General features: G+C 46.0%; 1 protein-coding gene across 3 annotated transcripts in view; it reads left to right on the forward strand.

Moving 5' to 3' along the window:
- The window catches only part of FLT3 (fms related receptor tyrosine kinase 3), a 77,336-nt gene that overhangs the window by 35,348 nt on the left and 18,705 nt on the right, over window positions 1-23,283 (forward strand). For all 3 annotated transcript variants that reach the window (XM_078444237.1, XM_078444258.2, XM_078444202.1), the window contains 13 exons: window positions 1,021-1,150; window positions 3,160-3,287; window positions 3,609-3,748; window positions 3,846-3,999; window positions 5,510-5,678; window positions 14,621-14,724; window positions 15,464-15,575; window positions 15,847-16,025; window positions 17,323-17,429; window positions 17,517-17,649; window positions 17,738-17,842; window positions 20,873-20,983; window positions 22,243-22,396. In XM_078444237.1, the coding sequence (XP_078300363.1) occupies window positions 1,021-1,150; window positions 3,160-3,287; window positions 3,609-3,748; window positions 3,846-3,999; window positions 5,510-5,678; window positions 14,621-14,724; window positions 15,464-15,575; window positions 15,847-16,025; window positions 17,323-17,429; window positions 17,517-17,649; window positions 17,738-17,842; window positions 20,873-20,983; window positions 22,243-22,396 (1,726 nt within the window). The remainder of the gene's footprint in view (window positions 1-1,020; window positions 1,151-3,159; window positions 3,288-3,608; window positions 3,749-3,845; window positions 4,000-5,509; window positions 5,679-14,620; window positions 14,725-15,463; window positions 15,576-15,846; window positions 16,026-17,322; window positions 17,430-17,516; window positions 17,650-17,737; window positions 17,843-20,872; window positions 20,984-22,242; window positions 22,397-23,283) is intronic.

Genomic DNA, 23,283 nt, shown 5'->3' on the forward strand with positions numbered 1-23,283 from the left:
AATTTATACTTCATATATTCTTTTGCCTCTCTCTCTGTCTCTCTGTCTCTCTCTCTCTCTCTATATATATATATATAATCATATTTTTAAACAAAATGTAAGACCAGAGATTGGGATTTAGAACAGGAAAACTTTTTTAACAGACAAGGTGTGTTGAACAACGGACTGATCTTCCTCGGGAGGTAGTGAACCCCTGTCACTACAGGGATCCACACAGAATAGAAAGTTTGTATGTCAAACATTATGGGAAGCAGAAGCTGGGGCGGGGAGGTGAAGTATAATAGCCCAAAGCAAATGGGAGACCAAACTGAACCTCTCAATTCTGTTTCAATTCTAACTTTATCCTGCTGTATTTCTGCATTTTTAAATCAGTATATTTCTGCCTGGTTCTAGATAAAATCATGGGAAGAAACTTGGGTCTTAAACTATATAAGCATGGGTTTTAAGCTTTATGTTATGTCTTTTCTTTTTTTTTTTTTAATGTTTATTTCTTTGTTCTGAGAAAGAGAGCACAAGCAGGGGAGTGACAGAGAGAGAGAGAGAGAGAGAGAGAGAGAATCCCAAGCAGGCTCTGCGCTGTCAGCCCTGAACCGTATGCAGGGCTCGATCTCACAAACTGTGAGATCATGACCTGAGCCGAAATCAAGTCAGATGCTTAACTGACTGAGTCACCCAGGCACCCCAAACTTTACATTATTTCTAGTCTTTTTCCTGTGCATATTAATATTTGTATTATTACATGGCTTCATTCTACTTAACTTTAATTGTCTCTAGGTTTATGAAATACCCCAAGAAATTAGCTAAATACTGAAGTTGGCATTTCAGCCAGAGTTGAATTTAATAGATTGGTGAGGAGGGGATATATGATTGTTTATATTTGGAGGGGGGCAGAAGACATGGCTATGGTATAAAATATTTTTTCTTAGTATTTTCTTAACGATGTAGAATTCTTTTCGTGAGGGGCTACTAAGACAGTTTTTTTTTTAAATATTAAAATGTTAATAATTTATGATGCTTTAGACACGCTGCTTTACACACTAAGGAGACCTTACTTTAGAAAAATGGAACACCAGGACGCGCTGGTCTGCATATCTGAGAGCATTCCAGAACCGACCGTGGAGTGGGTGTTCTGCGATTCACAGAGTGAAAGGTATGACGGGCACGGAGATAATGGCTATTATTACTTTACTTTTGGTCTTTTTCTAATGGAGTTGACATCATACTGTGCACATAAATTGGCTCTTCAGAAGAATGGGGCTGGAAAAGTACGTACCTTATGCTACAGAGATTTAATGGATCGACATACGTGAAGCATGGAGATTGGTGGCTGGCAGATAGTACTATATAAATGTTTGCTTCCATTTTTCATATGTGCCATAGCTACGTTCTCACAAATTGAGAACTCATGCAGTTTTAACTACCAAAAACTTACTAAACAATTCTATTGAAAAATGGGACTGAGTATAAGGAGAAAGAAGTAAAAAATTAGGTCACCAAATGATATGGATGTGATCCCAAATTCTAGAGGAAAAGAAGAGAACACCTGTGGGTACGTATGTAACAGGTGCATTGGGGGGAAAAAAAAAAGATGGGAAACCTACCCACCAAATAATAACGGTTGTTATCTCAGGGCAGCAGGAATACCGGCAGTTAAAATTCTTTCCTTTGGGTTTTCTGTCTTTGCCAAGATTTCCACAATGAGCCCAATTATTGTTGTCTTGTAATAAGAAAAAAATACCCTGAAGGAATGGTGTGTCAACAAAGAAAAGGATGCCCTTGACTAAAGAGATAAGGAGGAGAAAAGTGGTCGTACACAGGCTGCAAGTGATCCCTGCTTCCAGCAAGGCAGCAGTTGGGGACACTCTTGGGAGGAATCCAAGTCTATTTTATGCTGGGTGGGGGAGGGGAGGAGGGTGAGGATGAGGGGGTGAAGGTGGCGGTGAGGGTGTAGAGGGGTGAGATGGGGAGTGGTGAGGGGGGATGACTGGGTGGGAATGAGGGGGTAGGGGTAAGGGGATGGGGGTGAGGGGGTGGGGGTGAGGCAGTGAGGGTGGGGGGCTGGGGTGAGGGGGTGGGGGTGAGGCGGTGAGGGTGGGGGGCTGGGGTGAGGGGGTGGGGGTGAGGAGGTGAGGGTGGGGGGCTGGGGTGAGGGGGTGGGGGTGAGGAGGTGAGGGTGGGGGGCTGGGGTGAGGGGGTGGGGGTGAGGAGGTGAGGGTGGGGGGCTGGGGTGAGGGGGTGGGGGTGAGGAGGTGAGGGTGGGGGGCTGGGGTGAGGAGAGGGGTAAGGAGGTGAGGGTAGGGGACTGGGGTGAGGAGGTGGGGGTGAAGAGGTGAGGATAGGGGGGCTGAGGAGGGGCTGGGGTGAGGGGTGGGGGTGAGGAGGTGAGGGTGGGGGACTGGGGTGAGGAGGTGGGGGTGAGGAGGTGAAGGTAGGGGGGCTGAGGAGGGGCTGGGGTGAGGGGTGGGTGTGAGGAGGTAGACCCGCTGACTTCCTTCCTGAGTGATGCCTCTCCTCTTCTTGAGCTCTGCAGACTCTGGGACCTGCAACCTTCTCTCCCTCTCCCTTGTTGTCCTCTTTTGGGCTTCAAAGGAAAGACACTCACCTTGTTAGTCTGTGTTAAAACCTAATCCTGCTTTTCTTTCTCGTCTTTTTTCCTCCTCTTTCGTCTTCCTTTTCTATTGTCTCTCTCTCTCTCTAAAGAACAGCAACAGAAGAGGTCACCCACCCTCCCCCCCCCCCAAATTTAAACTTCCATAAAAATGTATGTCATTCCCTCCAGTGTTGATGGGTTCAGATAACTAACTAGAAACCTTAGATTTGGGTTTGTTTACCTTTTTTTAAAGTTTATTTATTTATTTTGAGAGAGAGAGAGAGACAGAGAGAGAGAGGGAGAGAGAGAATCCCAAGCCGGCTCCATGCTGTCACCGCAGAGCTGGACGCGGGGCTCGATCTCACGGACCAGGAGATCCTGACCGAAACCAAAAGCAAGAGTTGGTCGCTTGACCGACTGGGCCCCCCCAGGCGCCGGGTTTGTTCACCTTCTGATCCGCTCCTTTTTCTTCAACAGGCTCTGGAACCTTTGCCTTTGTTTCTCTCCTGCACGTTCGTCTGTAACGTTAAAAGGTGTTTAGTCAAATGGCAATTCTTTTCTAATTGCAGCTGTAAAGGGGAGAGTCCAGCTGTTGTCACGAAGGAGGAAAGCGTACTTCATGAACTGTTTGGAACAGACATAAGGTGCTGTGCAAGGAATGAGCTGGGCAGAAAGTGTACCAAGCTGTTCACAATAGGTAGGAGCACGAGAATGTGAGCTTTTCCGTGATTTAGGAACGACCTGACGTTAACAGCAAGCGCCTGGGTGATCATTCCCCTTCAGGGCCGCCCTAGTTCCTTATGCCACTTGGCACGGAATATTATGGATTCTGTAGCAGCTGCCTTCTTTATAAAAGGGGTAGACCGTCTCTAAAGGAGTCTTCCGTCAAAGCAGCTTGTAACATTTGAGATGACACTAAAATCTTTGTTCTTCCGAATGTTCAGGATGTATTTTTGCAATGAGGGAAAAAAAAAAAATCGCTCTGTTTTCTTACTCGGGATGTGTGTCATCCTTCCAGATCTCAATCAGACTCCGCAGACCACACTGCCACAACTATTTCTTAAAGTAGGGGAACCCTTATGGATAAGGTGCAAAGCTGTTCATGTGAATCACGGATTCGGACTCACCTGGGAATTAGAAAATAAAGCCTTGGAGGAGGTAATATGACCAGTTTGCCTTCTGAAACTGCAGAGACGACGTCCAAATAGTACAGGTTGAAGTCATTAAATTCAAACTCTGTTTTATTAAAACCTAGGGCAGCTACTTTGAGATGAGTACCTATTCTACAAACAGAACTATGATACGGATTCTGTTTGCTTTTGTATCATCAGTGGGAAGAAACGACACTGGCCATTACACTTGTTCCTCTTCCGAACATCCCAGTAAATCAGCTTTGGTTACCATCATAGGTAATGCAGGCTGCTCGCGCAATCTTTCTTGATACGTTTAGTTGCTTTAGTGTGGAATGTGAGGTACGTCCGGCAAATTCTGATTTCAGTATAATGTTAGTGTCAGAAAGCTGAGAACGACTGAATTAAAATAGCTTTTGCATATATAAGCTCCCTCCGCCCTTCCTTTTCCACTTAAACCATGCTCGCTTGAGTGGCACTGTCTTAGCACTCTCTTAGCCCTGGCCTTGTGACGTGACCATCTGTGTTTGCGGCCTTCCCACAACTTACCAATAGACTGTAAGTTCCCGAAGGACGGGAAAAATCTCTTCCGTACTTGTAGTCCCAGACCCTGGCAGAGAGCTTGACACGAAATAGGCGCTTCATAAATACAGTAAGACCTTGGGTGGGGAGTAACTTGTTCTGGGGGTGTTCTGCAAGACAATGTTCTGCAAACATTTCTAAGAAATTTTGACTCGATAAACGAGCGATGTCTTGCGATAGGAGTAGTACCTGACGCCGAATGTCACATGATCACAACTGAGCCAATGGTTCTGGGAATTCGCTGTGATATACAAGTACGTTATGATATCCAAGCATGTTTCCGGAATGAATTATGCTCGAAAACGAAGGTTTTACCATCCTCGTTCTGAGCACCAACTGACAGGGTGATGAGCGATGACGGAGAGAAGGGACAAGCGGTTAGATGCACTGAAAGTGGGTGGGTTGTCGAGGAAGTGACAGTAACCATGCTTCAGGAGTCTCATATCAGGCGGCAGACTCCAGCCATACTGAAAGTGCTAGGACATGGGTGATTCTCCTACCAAACTAATGAGGAAGCGCTTCAAAGAAAAAAAAAACCCTGGTGAACCCTGCTGGCTGGATTGTTTTATTCACGGTGCCATTCTTTTATGTTGAACGTGTCACTCACTGAGAGAGCTGTTGCGACTGAGTAAAGGGCGTCCAGATTCTGTCGGCAGATCCCTCCGGTTGTACATGCTTGGTTGGGCTGGGGGAGCCCTTCAGTCTCTTGAAATTGTCTGTAAAATCTGGAGGTTTTATATATTTCTTTGGGAGGAAAGTCAAGTGTTTACATCTAATTCTTTCAAAAAAATGTTTTTTCGATGTTTATTTAGTTTTGAGAAAGCTTGAGTCGGGGTGGGGGGGGGCAGAGAGAAAGAGGAAGACTGAGGATCTGAAGCTGTCAGCACAGAGCCCAATGTGGGGCTCGAACTCACGAACTGTGAGATGATGACCTCGGCTGGTCGGACGCTCAACCAACTGAGCCCCCCAGTCACCCCACCGTCTAACCCTTAAAGGGATCTGGACTGTAGAAGTGGGTGAGCTCAGGCTTATGACTGGGGATAAGACGCCTGCATTTCTTGTTGGACTGTCCAATCTGACCCGCAGCATAGCCACAGCTGAGTAGTCTTACGTTATACTGATGAATAAAATGTTATTGTGTCTTCTCAGGGTGTTTCCATACGAACCTCATCTAATTTAGAAATGCCTTTTTTTCTTTTTTTTACAGAAAAAGGATTTATAAACGCTTCCAAATCAAGTGAAGATTATGAGATTGACCAGTATGAAGAGTTTTGCTTTTCTGTCAGGTTTAAAGCATACCCACAAATCAGGTGTACGTGGACCTTCTCTCAAAAATCATTTCCTTGTGAGCAGAGTGGCCTCGATGATGGGTACAGGTGAGCCAACAAAGAGCTCAGGGGCTCGCCAGGCTTAGCGCAAGCCTCCTTGTTGCCTTCCGGAAGAGCACTTTCGTATTATGAGTTTGTATATTATTGGGTTGACGTTGAAGTGGAGGAAGAAAACAAAGCAGAGATTAGGACACCGTAATAGTCTGATAATCAGTTCAAATAGCATAACCTGCCACACACACACACACACACACACACACACACACACACACACAAACCCAGAAAGAATCCCATTAGTTTGAGTATGGTTCCATGGCGTTTTCTGAGTCACTAGATTGTTACTTCCCATTTGAGAGTATTGTGCTATATAGTATACTAAATCTCCCTCGGTAGATATGCAGCTGATTGAGGAAGTAAAACCCCTTAAAAACAGCAAAACATTGCCTATAAGTGCATTGATTTAGCTCTTCAAAAAATTAAGTGCAGAAATAGCCTACGGATAAAAAATCCCATTTTCCTGGGGATTTGTACAACTCTATTCAAGATTGTCTTATGGGAGAAACTCCCCATTCCCCCTTTGGAAACCAGAAAACGCCTTTTTTTTTTTTCTTGTAGTTTCTGTAGCTGCGACACCTCCTAGCTCTTAAATGTAGTCCCGTGTAACATGATTTCCTGCCAGACTCCGAGTTCCTGAAAGGTATCTGTCATCTCTCAAGCAAGCCAGTGGTTTAGAGTAAATTGTTTCTCAGCATGGGATCCATAACCACTTCTGTAGAAAACATCTGGGCAAATGCTAAAAATGCAGATTCCTGGCTCCCATTCCAGACGTGCTGACCAGTTGGGGCAAAATGCCCAGATTCTACATTTTCAGTCACCTCCGGTGATGCGTATCACAGGCCTAGCTCTGCGTGGTGCCTCACACCGGCTACCAGCCACACATGACTATCGAGTTCTTGAAATGGGCTAGTTCGGACCGAAACAGGCCATAGCCGTAAAATACACACTAGATTTTGAAGACTTCGTGTGAAAAAGACACTGTAAAAAAAAAAAATCTCATTTTTTTATATTGATTATATGGCGAAGTTATAGTATTTTGGATGCATGGAGTTACAGACAACCAGTGATTCCTCTTCAGTTATTTTTACTTTTTTATCTAGCCCACTGGAAATTTTAAAATGACGCCTGTGGCTTGCATTATGTTTCTATCGGATAGCGTTGGTCCGGGCGAAGAGCTTAGACTTGTTTTCCCCTCGGTTCTCCTCTATTTCGCAAGTAATGTGTTATTCTTCATACCCCAGAATGATCCTTGTGATCCAGGGGTTACAGCTGATCCTTGTTGGCATGTTTAAAAAGAGCTGTCGCGCTGAGTTTGCATGACAAACCCCTTACTGTTCAAAGCACTCATTTTTCAATTAAGAACGCAGCCTTTGACCTGTGAGCAGACTGATACCCACTTACTTCTCCGACTCCGGGTTTCTCAAACGCAGCACTGTTGACTTGGGCTGGATAATTCTTTGTTCTGGCGGCTGTCTGTGCCTTGTAGATGCTCAGCAGCATCCCTGGCCTCCACCCACCGGATGTCAGCACCGTCACCCCCCCAGGGCGACAGCCAAACATAGCTCCCTCCAGACATTGCCAAATGCCCCCCTGGTTTGGAAAAACTGCCCGTGGCTGAGAACCACTGCCTCAGAGGGATCACCCTGTTGTCATAAGCTCTTGTTCTGAATGATCAGACTTCCGAGTAGAAGGCCGGGGAGTTAGCCCTGTCTTCCCAGTTAAATGGACCACCACAGGCCCGTGCTCAGAAGGGTACCAGTGGTGTCCACATCCCCTCCCTTCTTTGCGTTGTGACTCGGGGTCAGAGAAACTCGTAGCACCATGGGATTCTCTTTTGACCCTGATTCAAAGAGCTAGGGGATCAACTCCACTTAATTCAAATATTCCTTAGATATCTTCTTGACGGACTTGATGGTGTGAGGGTCTACAAGAATGAATACGGTGATGTCTCTTTCTCTCTGCCCCGCCCCCCAAATTTAGAGGGGGCACATTCAAAGGCAAGAGGCACCTGGGAGATCGGTGTTCCTGTGCTGCTGGCTCCTGGCACAACCCCTTGGGATTTTACAGAGTCACCGATGAGAGGACCGTGTCTCTGATATAGGGGCCACAGGCCAATCGAGTGGCAGAGTTCATTCCGTTTCATTCCATGGCCACAGTCTGCACCCCTGACCCCAAGAGGTGACTTTGCACAGGTAGCCAAATGAATAGATCGGGACAGGTCCTGATTCTTACTGTGTTCTGTGCCTTTCGCATTCATAATTGGCTGGTAGTATGGTTAACCTCTTTGGGTGTTGAAGCTCACCAGTGAGTGCGAAACCTCCATAGGATCGGTGTTCTGTCATTTCTCTTTCTGTCTGCGCTACCTTGCTCAGGCAACGCGTGTTTCATAAACGAACGAATTCGTCATCACCCTGGGGAGTGGCAATGCACAGCCCCGGGCCAGAACAGTCAATGGCCTCCTCTGTGCCCTGCGAGCACCATACCCACGGCACTCACCACAACACCCACCACTCAGTGTTTATCTTACTCAAAAAGTTCTTGAAGAGCTACAGTGTTTGCTGGTGATAAGGATGCACCTGATATCACGCCTCACCACGTGCGTCACTTAACACACGGCACAAAGGGAAAGTGGAGCCTCCTCCCTCCTGAAAAAGACGCTCAACATATTGAGCAACACCAACAACAACTGAAAAATCTCAACACAGCTTCAAGTGCTCTAGGCGTCTTTTGCTCGCCCCACGAGGCCCTGGGTTGAGATAGCAGGTGGCAGACTCCATGGCGATCTGAGTCCTCTCCAACTTTTTATTATAAAACATTCCAAGTTTACTAAGAAGCCGAGCAACTAGTGCAGTGAAACATCCCTTCCCTTAACGGTTTACCCAGACTGGACTCTGTTTGTGAGGTATAGCACTGTAATCATACTGCAACCGGTGACTTTATGAACAGAGCGACACGAGTTTGTTGTTTTTTTTTTTTTTTTTTTTCAGACGTAACCGAAAGGCCCGTGTAATAACCCTCCTCGCGGGAGGGCTTTGGTGTGGTCAAAGCGTGTATGCCAGAAGTCTGTCAGCTTCCCTACCTTCACGGCTTCGTTTCTCCTATTTACTTCCTCAAATATTACACCCAAAGTGTGAGGGTGCACATAATAAAATGTGTTTACATCTTATATCATTTTCTAACAGCCCTGGTATCTTGATCTTGAGAAGAGGTCCTAGGATAGTACATCTCTTGGCTTGCAGAATTTCCTCCCTATCAACTTCCTTAATAAACACCGAATCTACCTTCGCTTTTTCCCAGTTTCATGGTTAAGAAAAAAAAAAACACAGAACTCAAGATGTTATAATTATTGAGTGGTGCCTTCTGGAAGACTCTCCTTGGCTTGCCCAATCCCCGTGTCTTGCTTTGTCCTGGAGCATTTAATCTTCCAGTTCCGGGAGCCTTGAGTTCTGCACGCACCAGGCATTCACTGAGCACTTACGGAAAACAGCAGTGTGGTCGTCGTGTGGGTTCTGGGTGGTGAGTTGCCCTCCCCCTCAAGAACAGACTAACAGAAAAGCGGGCTCTCAAATCAATAAATGATATATAATCGCAGAAGTATATTGAGCCTCTTGGGGCGGGTTTTTTTCCCCCGGGAGGAAATGGGCCTTGAGCGTCCACAGAAAGGAGGGAAAAGACGTGTGGGTTCAGTGAACTACCGAGAGCCTCAGCAAACCCTGCCCCCTTCCCTGCTGCCGAGTGTGAAAGAAACTTCTTTAAGCTCCTACCACATGCCAGGCAGTGTGCACGTCCTTTATGTGGATTGTCTTGTTTAATTCCCATAATCCCATCGTATGAAAGACAGACTAGGTGGTTACTTGTCCACAGAGGGCAAACTCAATACCCTTCCTTTACTCCTGTTTTCTGAAATTGCCTGAAAATTAAATTGGGGCGCCTGGGTGGCTCAGTCGGTTAAGCGTCGGACTTCGGCTCAAGTCATGATCTCACAGTTCCATGAGTTCGAGCCCCGCGTCAGGCTCTGTGCTGACAGCTCGGAGCCTGGAGCCTGCTTCGGATTCTGTGTCTCCTTCTCTCTCTGCCCCTCCCCCACTTGTGCTCTGTCTCTCTCTCTCTCTCTCTCTCTCTCTCTCAAAAAAAAAAAAATTAATAAATAAATGTAAAAAAAAATTTTTTAAATAGAAATAACACCAATAGTTCTACCTCCAGAGATTACATTTCAGACTCTTTCTAATTGACCTCTTCTCAAGAACAAGATAGCAGGACTGCTAGAAACGGGTTTTTGTGTACATATGGCATTAACTGTGTCATTTGTAACCTGATTTTTTATTTAAAATATATAATGGGCATCTTTCTATGGTCCTAAGTATGTCTTCCATTATTTATATTATTTCAATGGCCGCATAGGATTCCACTTTTTAGGCAATTTTATTTTAACTGACTCCTGTTGATGGGCATAACTTTAGTGGGGTTTTTTTTGTTGTTGTTCTTTCCATAGTTTTAAATTTGTTTTAATGTGATTTTTCTCACAGTATATGCCACAATAAAGTTTCTAAATTTCTTTTTTATTCAAAATGATTACTGGACTTCATGAGCCTCATAGTAATGAAAATCTAACACATATATTGTGTTCACTATGGGCTAGGCACTATTACAGATGCTTTATACAAAACTACTTAAAAATTTAATAGAGCATTCTCCTCCCACAACCCTATGAGTAGATACTGGTACTGTCCTTTTTTTTTTTTTAATGTTTATTTATTTTTGAGAGAGAGACAGAGCGCGAGGGGGGGAAGGCAGAGAGAGAGAGGGAGACACAGAATCCAAAGCAGACTCCAGGCTCTGAGCCATCAGCACAGAGCCCGATGCGGGACTCGAATCCCTGAACCGAGAGATCATAACCTGAGCTGAAGTCGGACGCTTAACCGACTGAGCCACGCAGGCGCCCCAGATACTACTACTGTCTTCATTTTACCGATGAGGAAACTGAGGTACAGAGAGGTTAAGTGACTTGCCCAATGACACACCACGGGGCCATGGCAGAGTTGGGGTCCCAACAAAAACAGTTGGCTTCAAAGCCTTTGTTTTTAACCGTATCACTAGTTATGATGAGGACACCAACTCATTTCCAAAGCGTAAGATTCTCAAACCCAATGTGTAAGAAAACAAAAATACGAGCATTCTCTTTGGTTACTTAGAAATAAATGTATCCCTCCTTATGAGATGTGCCATACTTTGCTATTTAGTTTTTAACGGTGATATTCCCCCAGGCCTTGCCGACTCCCTTGAAATAAAATAAAAGCGAGCATGTTATTATATAGAGAGTAGTATAAAATCATCAGCACCTTTCTCCCACCTCCTGACTGTCTTAACCTAACGTGGAACGAAAGTTTGAACAGATCAGATTCAACACCAGCCTGGCCGCGTTCCCCCAGCCCCGCTTTCAGAAGCTCTCAGGTTCCCCAACACATGCTTTATTATTCTCTGCATGCTGATTTGACTTTGGTAATCCTTTGCCCTTTGAAAAAGCATTCTTTATAGCAAATCACTCCCTGAGCCACTAGAAAGAAACTGCCCTTCCTCAGCCCCGCCCCTCTAGGCACTGAACGAAAAATAAAAATGACCAGCATTTTGATTGTAGAGAGGAGAAAACCGTTTTCGTGGTTGTAGTGAGAAAACCTCTTCGTCACCAAGATATTATCTCACCATCAACTCCCGTTTTCAGGTCTGCGATCACATGCCAGCTGGTCATCTTTAGAAAAACCCTCGGGAAAGAGGAAGCTCTGAGTGTCCAGGTTACCTCGTTGGTTAGTCCCCTTGGAATTCCCAGAGGAGTTCAGTGACACGGTTGTTGCTATTGCTAGGGTTTAACTGTCCTAACAGGAGGACAAGCTGTTTCAAACAACCTGGATATTTGCTTTTGTGTTCAGGCTACTTATGTGACCACTTTCCTACCTGGAAGAGGACATTTCAGATGCTCTCATCTATCCTATGGCAAGTCGTAGTCCATGAAGATAGCACAAAAGACTTAGGAAGGGAAAAGTTTACAAAGCATTTTGCTTTGGTCTGCATGATAATCACTAACTGTATCGGTAACTTCTTCTTGTACCAAACTGATTGGTGCTTTTGGCATGGCGCCTGGCTAGCCACACCGGCTTCTTTTATCTCCTTTCTTCTTCCTTTTCAGGGTCTTTGGCTACTGTCCAGTGGGAATTATGCGCGCGCGCGCTCTCTCTCTCTCTCTCTCTCTCTCTATATATATATATATATATACATATATATGTATAATGAAAATTTTAAAAATCTTTATTTATTTTTGAGAGAGAGAGAGAGTGAGAGAGCAAGCTAGGGGCTGAGAGAGGGAGGGAGAGGATCCCAAGCATGCTCTGCCATCAACATAACGCCTGAGGCAGGGTTTGAACTCACAAACCATGAGATTGCAGCCTGAGCCAAAGTCAGACACTCAACCGAGAGCCACCCGGGCGTCCCCCATGTGCTCCCTTTAAGAAGCACACATCTTTCCCTTCTTGGACCACTTAAACTCTGCCTTCCTAAAAGTCTAGAAATCACAGGTAGCTCTATTTACTTTCCTCCTTAGTGTTATAATTTGGCATTCCCCGATCCTTCCGTCGCTTGTGTCTCACCAGCCATGTCCTCCTTGTTGCCCAGAAGTAGGTCAGGATACGAAATTCCCCCTTTCTAGTTCAGCCTTCTTGTTAGCAAGGCAAATAAACAACTTGTCAAATGCTCACTTTGATGGGTCAGAGCAATAAATTCCCTCATCGCTACACAAGGTCAGAATGACCCTTTAGCTTTGGAGATCAAGGCACAGAGCACTGGCGTCAGATAAACATGGGCTCAGGAGCTGCTTTGCCAGTTAGTGTGTGTTGAATGTTGGGGGTCAACAGGGATTCTGTTCTCTCCTTCATCTTCCATATGCAGCACAGCACCTGCTCGTTCTTTTTTCCTGGTGCCTCTCGGGTTTCCTTTTCCCTCTCCTGTCCCATTTTCCCTACCTCAGACAGCCCTTGCTTTTTCGTGCTCTGAATTCTCAAATCTGAACTTTTACTTCTGCTCTCACAGGACTTCCCACACTATACTGGAACCACTCATCACCGTCACCAGCAACGTGAAAATTCTGTGAGAACAGAAACTTACCTTTTCTACCTCACTGGTGTGCCCCTGATTCCTCCAATAAGTAGACTCTACCACTGATAGCAGAACAAGTGAATGAATGAATGAATGTATGAATGAGTTGCTACAGCTGCCTCCGGACTTCTTTCCAGTAACCTTTTCCTACCACCTAAACTACGATCCCGTTCATCACGTTCCATTCCCGCTCAGGAATCTACAGCATCTTCCCGATTTCCCCGTGAATCTAAATAATGAGGCTTGGGGTGCCTGGGTGGCTCAGTTGGTTAAATACCTAACTCTTGATTTCAGCTCAGGTCATGATCTCATGGTCTGTGAGTTTGAGCCCCGCATCGGGCTCTGCGCTGACAGCATGGAGCCTGCTTGGGATTCTCTGTCTCCCTCCCTTCCTCTCTCTCTCTCTCTCTCTCTCTCTCTCTCTCTGCCCTTCCCCTGCTTGCAAGCACATGTACTCTCTCAAATAAATAAATAGTCCCACCCCTTACCCATTCAGCCTTTTCTACTACATCTCCCCTTGTGCTCCTGCTCCGGTCAAGAGGCTTTGCCCATTCCTCTCCATTGTGGCCATACGCAATGAGTTCCCATCTCATGTCTTAAGGAAAGCTGTTGCCTCCACCTTGGATGCTTTTCTTCTGCCTTCTCACTAAAACAAACTCATCCACAAAGATCTAGCTCAAGTCCTGCCTGCTTCTGTGCAGACCTCTGAACTTTTCTCATCTGTACTGGCCTCTGCCTTCCCTAATCTTCTGTTGGCCTTTAGTTTAATGATTTAGCTATTCTACCTATGGAAGTGTTGTCCACCCACCTGGATGATGATGTCTTTGGGAACAGGAACCATATTTTATAGGTCTTTGCATCCTACATAGCTGCTAGTTTAAGCCTGCTTTCCACCCCCTGTGTTCTCCTGTTCACACTTCTATCCTGTCAGTATGTGGTCTTTTCCCCCTTTTTTTCTTTAAGTTGGCTGTATAGAGAGAGAGGTAGCCTAATTAAATAGCTTCTGAACAATCCTTAGATTATCTTATTCTGTTTTAAGGGATTTGTTTTCTATCTCTACAATGCACGAAGGCGTCTTCAACAGCTCCTTGATCCCCTATCTCGCCTACACTGTCCAACATGGAGCACCCCATGTACCTGGTAGGCATGTTGGATAATCTCCAAAATCAAGTTTTCCATGTCTAAGTGTATTGAGTGGCTGATGAGCAATCCGCAGAGATGCTTGAGCCACCGGAAGATTTTTGTACAAACTCAGTGGATTTGAGCCTATATCACTGTTAATCACTATGTGAGTCAAGGGTTGGTTATAGGTCCCGCCTCGGGCCAATGTCAGAGAGCCATCCTTTCAGGCAGCAGGGGGATTACGGTCTCCTCTGCCTATAGAGGTTCTTCCATATTTCTGGGAAGTCAGACTAGTCCAGAATGTATAGAAGAGTGGGGGCAGGAACCTTCTTGTCTCTCTTAGGAACCCCAGCCTAGACGAGGGCTTCTCCGCCCTTAACGTGCATATGAATCACATGGAGATCATCTTAAAATGCAGACTCTCAGTAGGTTTGGGGTGGGACTTAAAATTTTGTATTTCAGACAAGCTCCTAGATAACACCAATGCTGATGTTGCTTGGCTGTGGACCACACCGCACTTAGATTAACAAGGGCCTGGCATACAGACACCTGTCCACGGGACTTTAGGGAGTGAGAGTCTCGAGAAAGACGTCCATGCACGCTGACATTCATTTCAGCATCTCCTGTAAGCATCTGGCTAAGTGTATCTTTAATTCTTCTTCAAACAGCATATCTAAGTTCTGCAACCATAAACACCAGCCAGGAGAATACATATTTCATGCAGAAAACGATGATGCCGAATTCACGAAAATGTTCACGCTGAACATAAGAAGTAAGTTAAATTGTCAAGAAATTTCACTTTAATCTTATCACTGCTTACTTGTGTATTAACTATGACCAGAAAGAGCTAAGTAAAGGCTTAGAAGGGATGCCATAAGCTATTGTTATATACTGAAGTATGCTGAAATTTTATTTCAAATCTACTGGCTTTGTTTACAGATAGATGGATGATAGATAGATAGATAGATAGATAGATAGATAATTGTTCTGTGTTCATCTTTGAGGCTAAGATACCTTCTCCCATGTCCTCTCTGAATGTACTTTCTTGTGGTCTCTTATTGACTTTGGTACTTTGAAAGGTCATGTGAAGGAACAGCTTAAAGTCCTATTACCTGACATTTATTTGTTTTAGTAATTTTTGTTCCTTTGGCCTATGAAAAGATGCGAGTACATTTCACTGGACTTTTTATAGATGTTTCTCTCCTGAAGCTAAGAATCGTTTTGATTCTTGGAGGTAGAGAGATGAGCACATCTCAGCCGTCTACAGGAGGGGCCTGGCAGTGGGAAAGTAGTGGTTTGCACATGGGTGGTAGGGCTGTCTGGACAGAAAGTTCCACACAAGGGGCAAAAAAGGGAATAACCAGAGGTCTTGAGTCATCCTGCATATGAGACACCTTCCCAGATGCACAAACTGCTTGGAGTAGATGGGCAACCTAGATGAAGCGAACGCTGAGGCCATTTCTGGAAAGTACCATACCACGTGAGCTTATTTTACATGTTCTTCTCTACAGGGAAACCTCAGGTGGTAGTCGAGGGATCATCAGCAAGTCAGGCTTCTTGCTCCTCTGATGGGTACCCATTACCATCTTGGATCTGGAAGAAGTGTTCAGACAAGTCTCCCAAGTAATGAGGACATTGGTATCTCTTATGTTGAAAGAACATAAAACTCATACTCTCTCTGGCATATTGACACTTGCTCGTGAATACGATTTAAGAAGAAGGGATGCAGTATTTAAAATGCTTACCTTCTGAGTCAGCTATAATTCTAAATGGTCACAGATTGTCTCTGATAACTTACAACCAAGAAATCTCTTTTAAAGCTCACTAGACAAACCCTAACTTCCAATCTGACGCTAGGCCCCGCCTGTCTAACTTCCCTGCCATTTCTTTTCAGCTGCACAGAGGAAATCACAGAAGGCATTTGGAATAAAACGGCTAACAGAAAAGTGTTTGGACAATGGGTATCAAGCAGTACTCTTAACATGAGTGAGGCCGTAAAAGGATTCCTGGTGAAGTGCTGTGCATACAATTCCCTTGGCACATCTTGTGAAACAATCCTTTTAAACTCATCAGGTACACAGCAGGTGCTCTTGTAAGGAACCACCTTCAGGAATTCCCCACTAGAAGTTAGTCCCTGTTGTTGGCTTTTATTTGGGGAATTTTCCAAAAGCGTACAGGTTCAGGTGTGACACAAGTCTTTCTTGAGTCAGGCAAGAATCCCCCACCGAACATAGGCTGTTTTGTAATTTAGGGGCAGAGGGACTTCTCCTTACGTTATTATGACTCATGAGTTATAGTGATGTAGGTAGAACCATAAACCCCCAGGATGGGAAGTATCTACCAAAAGATCCAACTCTAGAGAAACCGATGTAGTGATTTGGGGTCTCTCCCATTTTCTCTTTTGATGAATCTCTTTATGTTCCTTTAGCCTGCTCTTTTATAATTTCTAGTTTGTTTTTTACAACCCTTCTAACCTAAGCAAGTCTGAAACCTGCCTGCCTACACATAGTTTAAAATCACCAGCATCCCAAAACTAACTTCCCATGCATACGATACCTTCGAACAGAAAACACAAACTATTTTATTTTATTTTATTTTATTTTATTTTATTTTATTTTATTCTTCAAAAACATTTTTTAAACATTTATTTATTTTGAGAGAGTGAGACAGAGCACAAGTATAGGAGGGGTGGTGGGCAGGGGTGTGGGGGGGGGTGGTGGTGGGGCACAGAATCCAAAGCAGGCTCCGGGCTCTGAGCTGTCAGCACAGAGCCCGATGCCGGGCTCGAACTCACAGACCGCGAGATCATGACCTGGGCTGAAGTCAGACGCTTAACCGACTGAGCCACCCAGGCGCCCTTATTTTATTTTATCCTTAACGTTTATTTATTTATTTTGAGAGAGAAAGAGGGAGAATGCGTGATGGGGGGAAGGGGCAGAGAGAGAGGGAGAGAGAATCCCAAGCAGGCTCTGCACTATCAGCAGTGAGCCCGACATGGCGCTCAGTCTCGCTAACCGTGCGATCGATCTGAGCCGAAACCAAGAGTCAGATACTTAACCAGTGGAGCCACCCAGGTGCCCCCTAACTTCTTTCTTTTAATGTCCGACCTGAATATCCTGTGGGTTTAAACAGATGTAATTGGTAGAACCCTAGTACGTGATCTTTAAGAATGGGATTGAAATCATTCAAAATTTTCTAGGAAGGGAACTTGTCCTTTACAGGGACATTGCCCGATTTTCCGTGGGGGAGGCGAGTATTTGTCAGGTGCTTGTAAGGACCGCAAATGATGGCTTCTCAGGCAGGATGTGCGAAAATCCAGTGAGCTTCCACTCCATCCAGTTCACTGCTCAGTGATTCTCTTTCCTTTCAGTGCCCTTCGCTTTCATCCAAGACAACATCTTGTTCTATGCGACCCTTGGGCTTTGTCTTCCCTTCATCGCTGTTCTAACCATGCTCATCTGTCACAAGTACAAAAAGGTAAACGCACAGGTAAAAATCCATCCCTGTTTCCTATTTCTGAGGAACTGCCTGTTGCTAATGGACCCATTATTTTCATCTCTGAAGCAATTTAGGTACGAAAGCCAGCTGCAAATGGTGCAGGTGACCGGCTCTTTGGATAATGAGTACTTCTACGTTGACTTCAGAGAATATGAATATGATCTCAAGTGGGAGTTTCCAAGAGAAAACTTAGAATTTGGTGAGAATCCAATGGTCCAAATGTTTCCACAGCGTTTCCGTTCTGTTGGAAAGTCTCTAACGTGCCCTCGCCCACCATTATCTTGCAGGGAAGGTACTGGGATCAGGTGCTTTTGGAAAAGTGATGAACGCGACAGCTTACGGAATTAGTAAAACGGGAGTCTCAATCCAGGTGGCAGTCAAAATGCTGAAAGGTACAGTAAGGTGGAACGGCGCCCACAAAGGTGTGCAAAAATGGGAGGCATCGTCTCCCGCCTCCTCTTCTCCTCGTCTGCAGCATTTTTACGGTTACCGCGTGCCACACTTTCAAGGCTAAGAGGGGACTGGGCTGGGGTTGGTGTCGATCAAGTCGTGAGTATAAAATCCAAGTCACGAATGCAAAAGTCCACCTCTTCTTCCTCTTCTGGCTTTGTTAGGTGTTTCCAGCTTCAATGTTAGGGGGTACTGTTATTACGGGCAGATGTTGTTTCTTACATTGTGACACAGACTCTGGGCAGAAGAACCAACTGAAGCCCTCTGCATTCTCACTTCCCACTTGTGGCTCCCCCGCCATCCCTCCCCCTAGCGTCCTTGGCTCAGCAAGAGCCCTCTGGTTGGCTTTTGCTGCCACGATCAGCAACCTCCAACAAACGAAGTCTCACGGGCCTCTTTCCTCCTCCCAGTCCGACTGCCTCACAGTCCTTTGCTGGCTCCTCGTCTTCCACCAACTGTTGGTGAAGGCTTGCCTCCTTCCTTTGCACCGTGCATGCTCACTACAGGCTATCTGTGTCCCCCCCGCCGTGGCTCTAGTCTAGGTACCAGGGGTTCTCACAATTGCTCTCCCTTCTGAGCCTCAGGTTATGTCCAAATGCCTGAACATCTCAAAAGGTTCTCTAATTCGAACTGAACTCCTCCAACCGTGGCCCTCCATCAACGCTCCCGCTCAGTGATCGGTGCCGAGGGCCAACGACTGGCCAACGACTTCCCCACAGTTGGGCAAACCGGAAACCGAGGCCGCATCCTTGAAACCGGGTCCGTTCTAGCACCCCACAGGCTGTCCCTGCCTGGTGTCCTGCCCCGTGTTCCTTGAACCCACCCTCTTCTCACCTCCCTACCACCCCGGGCCAAACCTCTCTCTCCAGAATGGCTGCAGCGGCCCTCCAGGCAGGCCCTACGGGCTCCTTCTGGATTCTCAGTGTTGAGGCCCAAGTGCCGGTTATGGAATGCAAAGCAGACCGGTTTCCCCACTTAGCACTTCCCGGTGCTTCGGATTACTCCCGAAGGAGTCTCCACAGCCCTGCAGCATCTGGCTGCCCTTCTCCCCACCTCACCCTCCCCACCTCACGCTCACTGGGAGGCTGCCTGCTTTCGGTTCCTCCAGAGGGCCGTGCTCCCTCCCATCCCAGGGCCTATGTGCAGGCTGATCCCTCTGCCCACCCTTCCCCTTTCACGTGGTTCTCTCCCACTCCTCCTTTAGATCTCAGCAGAAATATCACTTCCTCAGAGAAGCCTTCTCTCACACCACAGAGATCAAGTTCCTTGCTGTAAGTTAGCTCTCCGTAGGCCTTCTTCCTCATGCAATGTATCACAGTGGGGATGACATATTTGCTTAATTACTCCATTAATGTCTCATCTGCCACATTCGTCCGTAAGGAGCGTGAGGGCCAAGGTTGTATCTGTTCTGCTGCGTTTTCTTTTACTTGGATCTTTGCCCGTTCTGTTACTTCAGTGTGGAATGTTCTCCCTCCCTTCCCACTGTGAAGTCGCCTGGTTATCTCTTACCTTACCTCAGGCATTCGGGGTCCGCTTCCACCCCCCTCCGAGGCTCGGTTAGGCGTCCCTCTTGTGTGACCCCACAGCCCCCTTCTATTCATTTGCCACTTTGCATTTACCACACTGGGTTGTACTTGTTTATTTACTCGTCTCCCTTTTTCAGGAGACTCTAAACTCCAAGAAGACGGGGGCTGTGTCTTTTGGCTATCATTCCTTCCCCCATCGCTTGGCACATCGCCTCATACACAGCAGGCCTTCAATAAATACTTGTTCAAGGGGTGAATGAGTGAACGAATGGGTAAGAATGAATGAAAGTCAGGTCACGGGGTATGAAAGTGCTCTGGCAAAGTTAAGCACGCCATAAAAGATATTATTTTGGTCGTGACGGGCAAGACATGGGGATTTGAAAGCTACAGATCCCTCTAAAACATGAAGCAGAAGACACAAGGTACCAGGGGATCCCAGTGCTTGCAGCGGAGCATCTCACTCCCACTCCCAGTGAGAGAACCCCGACAGCTCACTAAATCAAAATGGATGGCATCAGTGCTCTGGAAAAGCTACCGTACAGGCTAGGATGTCTCCCAAGACAAAGCAATGACACCTGGAAATACCTAGTCAAGTCTTCACTGAATGTAAAGAAAAGTTACCGCGTCTATAGGAAAGAAGGTGTTACCAGTGGAGTGGGCGCCTGGTGCCTGATACCTGGAGAGGGAAGTCCAAAGACCCTGCCCCTGCTTCTAGGGCTCCAGCACCCTCCCGGGCAGGGGTGCCCCAACCAACCCGGGCACATCAGTCTCATCGACGTGAGACCTGGGAGTTTATCAGTAACTACCCTTACGCTATGCTTCTAAGCAAGATTATGAGGATGATTTGCCGAGCTATCCAGACTTATCTCCAGGGGGGAGAAGGCATTGTCCAATGGATGCATTCTAGCCTTTTTGGTAGCTCTCATGATCAGTTAACGAGTCTCTCGAGAACTTGGTTAGTGGGAACTGGCCTCTTTGACCTTCTCACCATTGGACCTGTTGACACATACAAGGTTTTAGACCTGAGGGCCGTGAACTGGAGCCAGCCACCCTTGCCGACATTCCTGTCCTGTCTCTCCATGCCCAACAAATCCAAGAGTCAAAACAACGAAAAGAAGTTACGTTTCTCCCTTCAGCATACTTCCGAACTTTTTCATGTATCTTGTTTTGTTGCATTTCGATTTTTTGAGGGTCCACTAGAAAGATTTCTATTTTTGGTGGGTAGAGGAACGTCCAGGGGAAAGGCTCATTATTAGGCTCAACTTTTATAACACAATCTTTGAAACTCTGTCTTCAACACAAGCTCTTATTACTAACAATCGCGGACCGTCTTACGCATTACGATTTTTCATGCAAATTCGAACTGGAGAAAGTTTTCGTTTATTATATGACCTAACATACCTATTTTTCTTTAGCCTTACATTTTGTACGCTTTTCCGTTGACAGAAAAAGCAGACAGTTCCGAAAGAGAGGCTCTCATGTCCGAACTCAAAATGATGAGTCACCTGGGAAACCATGAGAATATCGTAAATCTGCTGGGAGCCTGCACGCTGTCAGGTAATCAGTTCCTACTAAAAACATCTCACCAAAAAGATTTCAGCTTGAAGACCCAGAGGACACCTGTTCCCATTTTCTCCTCTTTCCTCAGTCACAGTGTGGGTCCCCAAACCCAAGTGGAATTAGACGTTGAACCCTCTGAAATCAGATAGGTCAGTATAGAGAAGGCCTCTCTGTAGGGGGAGACGCCACATAATTTTCACCTATTCGAAAACAGCAACAGCACTGCGGGCACACTTTGTGGTATCTCATTCTACTTGCTCAGATGGAGCTTCTCCCCCGGCCGTGAAACTGGCCTAAACGCAGTGGCGAGAATGGCCGCAGAGCCTGGCCACTGCCCTGTTTGGGCGGCTCCAAATAAAGCACAGCCAAGGCAGGCTTTCAGACTTCGTTTTCCCAGAATTCAACAGAGCGTGCGCTCTGATTCACTTATGCTGAGAAATACCCGAAGGACGGGAGGCACCTGCGTGGCTCCGTCGGGTAAGTGTCCAACTCTCGATTTTGGCTCAGGCCACTATCTCACGGTTCGTGGGATCGAGCCCCCCATCGGGCTCCACGCTCAGTGTGGAGCCTGCTTGGGATTCTCTCTCTCTCCCTTTCTCTCCGCCCCTCCCCTGCACATGCTTTCTCTCTCTGTCTCTCAAAATAAATAAATAAGCATTAAAAAAAGAAAAGAAATGCCTGAAGGATGTGCTCAAGCGTCCTTCCTTCTGGGACCGGGACCAAAAAATGGGAAACAGAGAAAATGGATCTGAGAGGATGCTTGTGATGTATTTCTCCCTCCTTGGCAAATGGCAAATCGGCATATATTTGCCAAGTGCCCAGAGTGCAGCTGGCCTATTATTCCCAGTTGCAAACTGGGGAATCCAAGTGGCCGGTAGTTATTGACGAGGCAACAGGTGCAGTTAGCACCCACGCAGAAGGCAAGATGATACCGCGTTCCAAAGGAGTTAGAGCAAAAAGCTGGAATTGAATTGTGCAGGAAGAGATAAGCTCAGGGGTGCTGGCTGGCTCAGTCGGTGGAGCCGATCAAGTGTGACTTGATCTCGGGGTTGTGAGTTCGAGTCCCACGTTGGGTATAGAGATTACTTTAAAAAAAAAAAATTAAAAAAAAAAAGAAGAACAGATAAGCTCAAAGTTGTACTCTCCCAAAGTCAGGGGAGAAGTAGGCTCTCTTAGATTATGTTGTCTGCCACACAGACATCTGAAAAAGTTATTTGGTATTTGTATGCCTGTAATGCAAACTCTCACTATTTCAGGACCAGTTTACTTGATTTTTGAATACTGTTGCTATGGTGATCTTCTCAACTACCTAAGAAATAAGAGAGAAAAATTTCACAGGACATGGACGGAGATTTTCAAGGAGCACAATTTCAGTTTTTACCCCGCTTTCCAATCATACCCAAATTCCAGGTAAGAGATGGGGTCAAGGTTTCACAATTATATGTCGTAGAACACAGACAAAATATGATGGTTAAACACCCCCCACTGGCCAGTCTCTGAAGGCCGTAGTCCAGCATTGTGTGCTCTGTGGGTTCTAAGATCTAGAAAGGCCACGTATCTTTGCTATAGTTTTCTCTGCTGATTGGAACAATGAGACCTTTCGCTTTCCCGTGGTGCAGGGACTGTAGCTGTCTCCGTCCACCTGTGCCGGAATCACACCCCTGCACCCAGGCTCAGTTTTGGGAAGAGTGCATTATTCTGTCTTTCAGGTCTGCTGGATGACACGTAGATCCCAGTTGAAAGAATGAATGCTTTTTCCAAAGCCTTCCACGTACTCATTGAGAGTAGTTCAGGTCTTGGGACTTTTGCTCTGAACTCATAAATTGGATTTTCAAAAATTAGAACGGATCAATTGACGTAATGCTATGGGGGCAAAATTAAGAGGCGGTAACATTTGTCCCTGTGTCCCCCGTTGTATATTCTGCCATCCATGGGGAGCCTGTGTGATTCTCAGTCCTGTTGAGATTTCTTGTTGTGGTGTGTATAAACGAGGGCTATAGGAGTTTGGTGATCCTTTGGTCCTCATCCTTGGGAATTTCTTGCTAATTACTTGAACATCGTGTAACACCTTTCTCTGAGCCGTTCTTCATAGAATGATTCCTCAATCCACAGTGCATCCCTGTCTCCTTGCCATATGCGGAATCTCCCTTATTCTAAAGGCACAATCGTTAGAGACTTTTGTCTTTACTGCACGACTTTTCAGGGTACGTTTGAGATTCCAGCCTTGATTTCTAAGTGTGTAGCTTTCAGTGCACGCCTTTGGCCTTCTAAGGTCTGAGACGGAGACCTAGCATCTT

This window comes from Panthera onca, chromosome A1 (assembly GCF_046562875.1).
Source record: "Panthera onca isolate mPanOnc1 chromosome A1, mPanOnc1 haplotype 2, whole genome shotgun sequence".
In the NCBI taxonomy this organism is placed as follows: Eukaryota; Metazoa; Chordata; class Mammalia; order Carnivora; family Felidae; genus Panthera; species Panthera onca.